Here is an 11,322-nt window from a genome sequence, read left to right on the forward strand (position 1 = left end):
GTTAGTTTGGTGAGCCACAACGTCTTGCTGTCAGTCAATGGCTACGCTCGCGTCAAAGACTGGAGATCACGATCCAGGACGGGCGTGGCAACTTTGGCTGACTTGATCTGATTGGGCAGGAATACAGTCTACTACCCAATGGTGGAGTCTCCATCTCCGTGCTGAGAAAAGGCGTTCAGGTAAGACAACGCCCCTTCCAGAACAAAATATTACTGTGTAGCTTGGATTTCAAGAAATGGTCTATATATTATATAATGTCTGGTCTGGAAAACTCACAGGAAGTATTTTTCTGCTACAGTTTTACCAGACAAATTTAAATTTCTCTTTCAGAGCATTTATATTGAAGATTTTGTACCTCTCTGAAAGTAGCTCCAACATTCTATTTTAGCATTACATGCATTGTGCATCTGGGTAAACTTTCTTTTGGTATAGCTGAGGCACAAGAGGATTTGGCAGACTTCTGTTTTTAGCCATGCAGCAGTGGAATTCCATAGGTTTCTCATTCTCATTCACAAAACCTCTTCCTCAACCATAAGTACTCTGGTGGATCTTTAATAAAGCTTTACCAGCAAATCTAATCTTAATTTTTCTAATCAGTTTTTAATATGGCTGGCCAATGTTTTGTATCCAATTCTAAATAATGTTTCCAAATGCATGGAAACCTGAGAATAAATATGGTTATTTTAATGAATCACAAATAAGTGATTTATTAATATAACTATATTTATTATAACACATTCTACTAGAGAGAAGTTACTTGAGGATGGGTTCCAGCATGAGTCCAAAAGCTTGAAAGACTAAACCTCTGGTCATCGTGACCGATCCAGATTGGATTCTGCAAATAAGTGTTTTGTTTATACTTCACTGTATTCAGGAATACCTATTTCAGATCACATCCAAACCATTGTACATTCTTAGTTTCTAGGTAGCTTCATAATCTGTGTATAATGTTTGATTATAGGAACAAGCCCCATCTAATCTTAAGACCCATTTTAATCCTGGCAGTCATTTTCTAGGCAATTTAATGATCACTATAAAAACCATTCGGCTTGTATCAGCAATCACTGAGCCTATACAACCTTTGATATTGCTGTTAAACTTGGATTATGTGGCACCAGCTGTTAAACCTGGGTTTGTGGCACCAGCATTCCTTTAATTGAGAATTTAAATGCAGGAAAAATGGCATTCCCATGGTGAGATAGTTCAGATTTGTGGGGAATGGTTAAACATACAGAACAAGTATTGGAAATATGATAAAAGATGTAACTCCATGTATATATATTCCTTTCCAACAGTAAACAAGTTCAGGTTATTAGCTAAAAGTTTGGATGTTTGTGGAAATAAATTCCCCTTAAATGATAATTATACTCTCTCTCTCTCTCTCTCTCTCTCTCTGTGTGTGTGTGTGTGTGTAGGTTGTTATGTAAATCAGATGATTCCTCAAATTATACTTATTTTTTTCAAGCTGATTTTGGTAAATGGAGCCTGGTGCTGCTTTTTCTTGTAGAAGATGAGAATACCAAAATTTAACAAAAAGAAAGTATTTCAGAGCCCAAAAGTTATGAACTTTTTATTTTATTTATTTTAAAAAATATATAATTATCCCTTCAGTTTTAATTCTGTGCGCACTTTATTCTTGCACTAAAAAATAAAAATATTTTCAAGATCTGCATACTGCTTATTATTGTGCTGTGCTTCAGTGCATTTATCTGCTCCCAAGTTGTTTGCACAATTTTACTCTACCCAAGGGTTTTGTATCAAAATAATTGTTTTATTTTGCAAGCTAAAAATGTAAAGCTTTCCTTGGGTGCAAGCAGTATTATTTTCAGGATGTATTTCAAATTAATATGTTTTCATTTCTTGGTTACCTTGAATCTTGGCTTCTGTTTATCAACATACTTTGAAATGTAAAATTCATCTTGGTTAAGTATCTGTTTCTGTACAGTATTTAACTTCTTGTAATCTTCATAGAAACAGCAGTATGATTAAAATAATTGCCTTATTTTGCAAGCAGAAGGGGCAGAGCCTTTCATTAGATGCAAATGGTATTATGTGTAGGTTATATTTTAAATTAAGCTTATTTCCTTGCCTACTTTGTATCTTGGCTTTCTGTTTATCAACATACTTTGAAATATAAAATTCATCTTGGTAAAGTATCTGTCAACTCTAACTACTTTTTGTGTACTGTATTTAATTCTTATGACCTTCATAGAAATGTTAAATTATATTTTTAAAAAGTAAGGGGTTTTACTGTAAACTGTGATTTGGATGCAGAAAATTGTCAGCAATATTCCATTCACAAATTACCTTGCATCCCACTGTTTCTCTTTTTCTAAAGTGTTTTTATGTTTGCTTTAGAATTGTATTTGATGGTTTTGAAGAGGGAGAAATACAATTGCAATATACTTGAAAATCAAATGCATATATCTTGACACAAACTCATTTAATTGGGAATATAGGAGTCTCCTTCGTCCCATTCTAGATCATGGATATACATGACACTTAATGTCATATAATTTATATGTCAGTTGTTTAACCTTTGTCCACTGTACACTTTAATAGATCATGCTCAGTGTGTGAGAAAATAGGATATATGGAAGCCTTTGCTTTAGAATGCAGTTCGATAGTGGAAAAGTACATTTGTGCTAACATGTTAAAATAAAATTATATTTCTGGAGAAAGATAAGTATAATCCTCCTGTTTACTTGTCCTCCTGTTCTCAACATTTGTTAATAGAATTATTAACTTGAGCTTTGAATATTTTTGCTAATCTTATCATAATTTGTGATGAATGGAATAAGTATTAAATGACTGCATTATTTAGTGACAATTTTGTAATGGTCCTTTTTTTGTTTTGTTTTGTTTTTTTCCTAGGACCGGAATCGGCCCTATGATACTTTTAACTTGCACTCTTTGGAAAACTCATTAATGGATATGATAAGGACTGATCATGAACCTCTTAAAGGTAAACACTACCCTCCCAGTGGCCCACCAATGAGTTTCGCTGATATAATGTGGAGGAATCATTTTACAGGTTAGGAATATTCATATGTTCATACTTACTTTAAAAGAAAATCAGCTTTTTTTCTGCTATAACATTTTGATGTGTTATTGCTTTTTTTTTCTAGTAAATAAATTGTTAAATGTTTAAAGCTACCTCTTGATTTTAGAATCTCAGTTAACTGAGGTGAAAAGTAAGTATACAGTATGATTAATGAGGCAGTTAGATATCAAATCCTAGTTTATTGTTGGCCCTTTTTCTCCAAAAATATTTTAAATTTACAGTCAAAGAAATAAACATAATTTTGAAGCACCTTTCTTATTCTATTTGAAAGGAGCATGTGTAACAAACTGGGGGCATATGCATTTTCAATCTTGTTAGACAGACAGGATGCCAGAGATTTTTGACATATATAACTTTCAAAGTAAACAACTATTACAATTAACTGTGAAAATCAAGGCATACTTTCTCATGAAAACACTGGCCCTTTTTCTACAGCTTTTTCCCCCTATTTTTAAGAACCCAGTAAGTGTGCAACTTGGCATATGAATAAGAACAATCTTAAAACTAGAAAAAATGACTAAATCAGCTCCAATTCCTAATTCAGTTTATTTCTTAAATAATCCAACCAAGGAGAACCATAAATGGTCCAGAAACATTTAGTAACTGAAACTTAACACATTTAACTTCTTTCTGAGTGATGTACAAAGTTAAATCAAACAATTAGAACAAATGAAATAATATTCATTCCTCTAGAAATGACAATGCCATTAGTCCTTGCATTAGTGGTATCCCACCTGAATTATTGTAGTAGATTTTTTTAGTAGGTCTTCCTAACTCTGCTTTCGGTCCACAGTGCAAGATACTCTTATTTGTGTGCTTCTAGATCTTTCCCAACCCATCCCTATTTCTCTTGTTCTCTTCATTGGTTGAGTTTTTAGAGGCATTATTACATCTAGCACTGGTTTATGTCATTATTTTGTTAGTTGTATAGTTATTTTGTTCACAACTGATGATGCTAGTGCTCCTTATTTGTTGTTTGTATTAAGATTCTAGCTAGGCTAAGTGAAAAATACACGGTCAAAGGAAAAACATTTAGTTTGCAAGATTGTTCAAAATCTCTTTTCCAAGTGCAGTCAGCTGAGTCATGTGTCTAAAATTATGCAATTCACTTCTAACCCTTTTTTAATTCTATGCATCTTGAACTGATTGCTTGAAAGCCAAGGAAAGATTTTTCATGTCAAATATGTTTGATAAATTCACACTTATCTTCATTTATATATATATATATGTGTGTGTGTGTGTGTGTATTTAGAATGTATGTATATATTTAGAATATTCTTCTATTGTCTCAAACATCTGTTTAACAGAGAAGAATTGTAAAAATGAAAACAATAAAAAGGTTAAATATGTATACTAAAATAGTTGAACAGTGTAGTATTAACAGAATAATAAAAGTGGAGAGTGAAATTATTAAAAGCTTGGCAGAATATGTCTCCAATTAAGGGGGGAAAAAAGGCTAGACTAGCCTTCTTAGGAGGAGAAAGAGGGGAAATTCCAGGATTTAGGATGGGAGGATCTGATATTTTAGATTATTAATAAATGTTACTGTTTCAAGGGATATTATGGTTTGTAAATTACATACCAAATTATCTTGTTACTTGTGTTTTGGACAATCTGAAATTTGAAACTTACTATCCACTATTACTGAATAAAGAGACTTGGCTGGTTTCTCTCTAATAAAGTTAATGATTATTGCTGCTTGCTGTGATGTCGATTGGGCAAAGGTTATCAGCCACTGTTGCAATCCGGCAAGAAGTTAAAAAGTTAAAATCAAAGATTTTCAGAGACCAGGTAAAAGGAAAGTGGTCACTTTCAGGTCGACTGACTTTTGCAAACCTGGATACATACCGTGTTTCCCCGAAAATAAGACCCACCCACCCTGAGTTTTTGGGGTGGGCCTAATATAAGCCCTACTCCAAAAATAAGCCACAGGGGATGGGCATGGTCAGCACAAGCAGCAGTGAGCACACGGGGGCCGATGGTGTTTGACAGCAGCCGCAGCCCTGTTGTGGCTCCGTCCGGTGGGTCCCTCTCATCAGAGGAGGAAGGCTCTGAACATGAAGGAGAGGAGATGGCCAGGCCTCCCTCTCCAGGCCCTTCCCCTCTGGTGAGGCCTTTGGTGCCTTCCGACGGAGAGGAGTTTGGCCAGGAGCCCGGTGTTTCTGGGATTGGCCAGGAGCCCGGTGTTTCTGGGATTGGCCAGNGTGGCGTGTGAATTTTCGTGACGGACAATTTTTGCTGGATATTCTGTTGCAAGCACTCTGGCAAGTTATCTTGGATTATCTCTGTTTGCTGTGTCTTATCAGTAAAGGCTTGGCAGGCAGCTACGAAGTTGCTGCCAAGAAATTCATTTGTCTTTGTCTGTGCCGAGCAGTTTTTCAGGCCTCGGCTGACTGGTTGGGGTGTGTGGGTCGGACGGGAGACAGAACAAGCCCAGCCGTTCCTTGGCGCAGAGCAGATAAGTCTGCGTAGAAAGGCAGAGGCAGGGGAAGTGTTTGGGTGCCTATGGGGCGCTTGGAAACTGAGTGATTCACTTGGTTTCCAAGAACCCGATAGATGCCCAGTTTCCCCCCAGACTGGAAGCTCCGACTGGTTGTGAATGGGGTGCTTGGAGACGGAGCTAATTGCTCCGTTTCAAAGCACCCCATTCGCAAGTAGACAGAGCTTCCAGTCTCCATCAGATCTCTGTTTGTGGGAAAAGTGTTTGGGCGCCTATGGGGCACTTGCAGCTGCACCCCCTCTACCTGCCTTGCCTTGTGGCAGTGGCACAGCAGGCCACGCGGCCTCCTGCCGCAAGCGGTCTCAAGGGGCCACAGAAGTGGGCCAGCAGTCACATGGCCTCCTGCTGGATGGGGCTCTTGGTACTACCACCTCAAAGCGAAGTAGGTGTTGGGAAAAAAGACATCCTCTGAAAATAAGACCCACTGCCTCTTTTGGAGGCAAAAAATATATAAGACCAGGTCTTATTTTCGTGGAAACACAGTATTGAATTAAATTCTGAGAGAGCCTAACATAAGCTAACAAGGAGAATTTGGAATTAGCCTAGCAGCTATATTCAGCTGGGTAACCATCATTTATAGACCTATTTAAAATTACCACATACAGTTTCATGAAAGTGTGGGCAAGACAAAGCCCTCTATAATCACTGTATACAACTTTAAACTGGTGGTATAGAATGAGGGATGTTGTCAACAAAAGATAAAGGCTGGCAGTGAAATTTAGCAAAGTGATTTATTGTTTGCTCTGATTCTCTTGCATCGAAACTGCCAAACCAGTATTAAATATGTTGTCTATAGGTAGCTGTTTAATAACCACTCATTCAGCAATTGTTACAATGGTGCTGAACAAGTAGTATTTACAATTAGTCCTCAAAATTCCCACAGTCCCAGCACTCATGTGGTCATGTGGTTGCACTCTGGGCTTGACAACTGGCCTGCACTTATGACAGTTGCAGCATCCCAGAGTCATGTGATCACCATTTGCATTTGCACCATTCTCTGCCAGCTTCACCCAAGCAAAGCCAAAGAGGAAATCAGCCGGGCAGATGGCAAGTCACTCCAATAAGTTACAGGCAAACCATGCATCTTCCCCTGCCCTGCAGTAGCCACTTACTGGCCTGCTTGGACTTATTTAATCACCTGTGATTTTTGCTTAATGCTGGCAATAGGAAATGCTGGAATTTCCATCCCTAAGCAGTATGATTATGTGACATCTCACTTTGAAACTGCATTACTTAGTGATGGAAATCCCAGCACTCCCCATTGCCACTGTTAAGCAAGGATTACCTGTAATATTTGAATTCACAAAAACATTGTTAAAGTCAATATTTAATGAAATATTTCAACTGTTAAAAGCTTTTGCGACTAATTTGTTTTCTCAGTGTTATTGAGAATTGTGTAAGAGTATATATTTATGGAGGACAAAAAATCCATATCTAACTGCTACTACTTTTTGCTTGAGAGCAAAAATGAAATATATTCCTGCCATTGACTAGATTAAGTGGATTATCCCATACAATATTTCTTTTTTTTTTCTGGACAGAGAACGTTTTATTTTCATCACTACTGCTGGCCTCCTCCCATTTCTGGCCTAGGGAAGAGCGCTTAGAACTTCCTTTGGGGGAAAAAAAAATCTGGAAACCTGGTGGAGAATGCCCCAGATCCAGCCAAAGTCTTATATCACTTAAGGTGGCGTGAGGAATTGGTTGTGGACAGCTTCTTCCCGGAACCCAAAGAGGACCTTCTCTAACACCAAAGCACCGAGTGCAGGAACAGGTGTTGAGATGAGGTTGGGTTGGAATGGGGGCAACTCCAGAGTTGGGGCACCCCACGTCTTGTCCCCAGCACTCAACTGGGGAGCTGTGAGGGTCAAGGGGGTCCTGGCCACCTTTGCACACATACATACACACCCCTCCCTTGGGGGGGGAGTAAAGAAAGTGTGCCGGTTCTGTATTGCGGCCCCATACAGTATTTCTGTCATTGTCTTTTTCCTTTACTTCTTTGCCTATCTTACCATCTAATTTTTGGCTCTGAGAATATTAAAATATACATAAAAATTGACATTTCATATTTGTAATTCAGCATTTGCTTGGCGTTCTGTGATTATTTTGAATAGCCTCCAGAACCACCTGCAGATCTACCATAGACATGCAAAGAGAATGCAGAAACACCTGTGTTCTATACTTAAAAAATTAGGAGAATAGAGTAGCCCCCTCTAGGAGTGTTTTGCCTCATACTTACTCTATCTAGAGCAGAGGTTCCCAACCTTTTAGGCACCAGGGACCAATTCTGTGGAGAGAGGTTTTTTCCACGGACCAGAGGGTGCGTGGTTTTGTGTGCTGCCTGCATCTCACGGATGGGGATTTGCTTGTTTGTGCAGACTGGTTGCTGGCATGCCGTGGTTTGGTATTGGTCCACGGACTGGGGGTTGAGGACCCCTGATCTAGAGGGTAAAATAGAGAACGTCTAAACTGGAAAGATTAGAATAGGATGGGTGGGAGCACTACTGTATCATAATCTGAAAACGGAATAAGGATGCTTAGTTATTTACTTAATTATTTTGAACCTAAGAATTTCAACCAGAAAGCCAGTTGTGTTTTAATGTTTTTGGTCAGTTATCATTTAGTTTTTAGCTCTTATTTTGCTTAAAAATTATTAGTTTTGGATTATGATTTTTGGGTATAGCTGAAATAAAATAGAATGCATTCAGTTTTCTGCATCTGTGAGATTCTTTTGAAACTATGTTTATCATTACTAGTACTATTGAATGAAATAGTTTCTATAATGTATTTTAGTTTTAATTTGAGTGAAGAGCTTAAAATCGTGACACTTTCAGGTTAAGTCTCTTTATATTGCAATAACATATACAGTATGCGTATATGGGTGTGTTTTTGGCATTTTTGATTTTCTGAGAAGATAGTTGTTAAGTGTAACTTAAAAATAGAAAGCCAAAAAGCAGGTGACAAAATGTTAGGCAGGCAGTGCCTGGTAGAGTGATTGAATGAACACAACATGCACACACGCACATCAGATGTCACAGATTTGGTTCTATTTTTGTACCTGACTTTAGCAAAGGAAGAAAAAAGTATTTTTTAAAGTGTTTAGTACTATAATTAGAAGCTTCACTTCTATATTACCAACTCATATATAAAAACTTCTTTAAATGGTTTAAATAACCATGTACTGCAATTTGGTTATTTGACCATTATTTGGGCAGACTTTTGTTTGCCAAATGGGATTCTTCTGGGGTCTTATCTGAAGTTTAGAAAGGATTTGTTTGCTGTACTTGGGTATAATTCACAACATACATTTCAGGTAATACCTTTTGCCATATAGCAAAAAGTAAAGAATCTTCTTCAGCATTACATACTGGTACATTTAGAGGAAGAGATTGGGTTTGGGGGAAAAGGAGCTTTCATGAATTCAGTATGCATACCTTGTGAAGCCATATTATCAATTAGAGGCTTCCTACCCTGGTTTAAAAGAGATTTCTGTGATGAAGGTATCCTTAGGATGCTTAAAATTTTTGGCAGTTTCTAGGGCTTCATATAGATTACCGTATTTTTCGCACCATAAGACGCACTTTCCCCCCCCCAAAAGATGGGGGGAAATGTCTGTGCGTCTTATGGAGCGAATGCCGCCTCCCACCGCACCGCGCCAGCTGACGCCAGCTGACGGGCGCAGGAGGTAGGCACCGCCGCGGTCTCCCAGCCGCTTGCTTCTTCGTCTGGAGCAGTTGCAAGGGCTTGCTTGGTCGCTGGCGGCGGGGAGCACGTTAGCGGCCCTTGGGGACCATGCAAGCCCTTGCAATTGCTGGGCCGGCGGCCGGCAGGGGCATCGCTTCCCGGGAAGCCGAGCAGGCCACGTCTCCCCAGGCCGGGCCGGGCGGCAATCATGGCTGGGCTGGCGGCCGGCAGGGGCATCGCTCCCCGGGAAGCCGAGCAAGCTACATGTCTCCCCAGGCCGGGCCGGACAGCAGTCAGGCATGAAGCTTGCCTGGCTGCCGCAGGGCTCTCCGCCGCCCAGCCCCACCTCGGCCCCACCGGTGGCGCCTTCCTCGGCCACTTTCGGGGAGCCGCCGCCACCCTCGGTGCTGCAGGAGAAGGAGACCTTGGGCTGCGAGGGCAGCGGGGCTGGCAGCGATCAGGACCCCCCCTTGTCCCCGCGGCAGCACTCCTCGTTGCTGGTGCGGCCGCCCATGGTGCACCCGGCCTTGGAGCCCTCCTCTTGCGGCGGCGAAGTGGCTGAGGATGCAGCAGGGGCGGCGGCCGGGCCGGGGGCAGGGACCCCGACGATGCTGCAGTGGCTGCCGGCAGAGCCGCTACCTCCCGTCTTGCTCCCCCTCCCCGGCTGTTCGGCTGAGGATGCGGCGAGGGCAGCGGCTCCCGTCCTCCCCATGCCCGCCCGTTCGTCTGAGGAGGCGATGGGGACGGCGGCCGGGAGCTGCTGCCTCCCGTCCTGCTCCCCCTCCCCACCCGTTTGGCTGGGGAGGCGATGGGGGCGGTGGGCGGGAGCTGCTGCCTCCCGTACTGCTCCCCATGCCCGCCCGTTCGGCTGGGGAGGCGATGGGGACGGCGGCCGGGAGGCGCTGCCTGCCGTCCTGCTCCCCATGCCCGCCCGTTCGGCTGGGGAGGCGATGGGGACGGCGGCCGGGAGGCGCTGCCTGCCATCCTCCCCATGCCCGCCCGTTCAGCTGGGGAGGTGATGGGGACGGCGGCCGGGAGTCGCTGCCTGCCGTCCTCCCCATGCCCGCCCGTTCGGCTGGGGAGGCGATGGGGACGGCGGCCGGGAGGCGCTGCCTGCCGTCCTGCTCCCCATGCCCGCCCGTTCGGCTGGGGAGGCGATGGGGACGGCGGCCGGTAGGCGCTGCCTCCCATCCTGCTCCCCCTCCCCTTCCCTGTCCGTTCGGCGCTGTCTGCCTTTCATTCTCTCTCTCTCCTAACCTGGAGGGAGAGGGAGGGAGAGAAAGAGGAAAGGAAGAGAAAGAGAGGAAAGAGAGAAAGAGGAAAGAGAAAGAGGAAAGAGGGAAAGAGAAAGAGACAGAGAAAGAGAAAAAGAGAGGAAAGAGGGAGAGAGGAAAGAAAGAGAAAGAAAGAGAAAGAAAGAAAGAAAGGGAGAGGAAAGAGAGAAAAAGAGGAAAGAAGAGAGAGGAAAGAGAAAGAGAGAAAGGGAGAGGAAAGGGGGGAGAGGAAAGAGAGGAAAGAGAAAGAAAGAGGGGGAGAGGAAAGAGAAAAAAGATTGAGAAAAGAGAGAGAGGAAAGAGAAGAGAAAGAGAGAGGAAAGAGAAAGGAAAGAGGAAAGAGAGAAAGAGGAAAGAGAAAGAGAGAGGAAAGAGGGAAAGAGAAAGAGACAGAGAAAAAGAGAGGAAAGAGGGAAGAGAGAGGAAAGAAAGAGAAAGAAAGGGGAGAGGAAAGAGAGAAAAAGAGGAAAGAGAAAAGGAAGTTTGAAGTTTGAAGTTGAAGTTTATTGTATTTATATCCCGCCCTTCTCCTGGTGGACTCAGGGCGGCTTACAGCCAGTTAAAACAAAACAATTGATACAAATATACAAAATTTAAAATCAATTAAAAGATATATTTAAATAGGCCTTTTCTTATTTTAAAAGTTGATTAAAATCCAATTTAAAATATCCCTAGGCCAGTCCTGCCAGCTGAAACAGCCATGTCTTGAGGGCGCGGCGGAAGGAGGGGAGATCCGGAATCACCCGGATCTCTGGGGGCAGCTCGTTCCAGAGGGTGGGGGCTCCAACAGAGAAGGCTCT

The 11,322-nt window shown here is 42.2% G+C and overlaps 1 protein-coding gene across 1 annotated transcript in view; it reads left to right on the plus strand.

Moving 5' to 3' along the window:
* Positions 1-2,874: 2,874 nt before the first annotated feature.
* LOC107282926 (cytoplasmic polyadenylation element-binding protein 3) overlaps positions 2,875-11,322 on the plus strand; it is a gene marked incomplete at its 5' end in the record, with an annotated part of 41,614 nt that continues 33,166 nt past the window's right edge. Inside the window, one exon of the mRNA XM_015810768.1 lies at positions 2,875-2,965. Within this exon, the coding sequence (XP_015666254.1) occupies positions 2,875-2,965 (91 nt within the window). The remainder of the gene's footprint in view (positions 2,966-11,322) is intronic.

This window comes from Protobothrops mucrosquamatus, unplaced genomic scaffold (assembly GCF_001527695.2).
Source record: "Protobothrops mucrosquamatus isolate PMUCROS unplaced genomic scaffold, P.Mucros_1.0 scaffold_41, whole genome shotgun sequence".
Lineage (NCBI taxonomy): Eukaryota > Metazoa > Chordata > Lepidosauria > Squamata > Viperidae > Protobothrops > Protobothrops mucrosquamatus.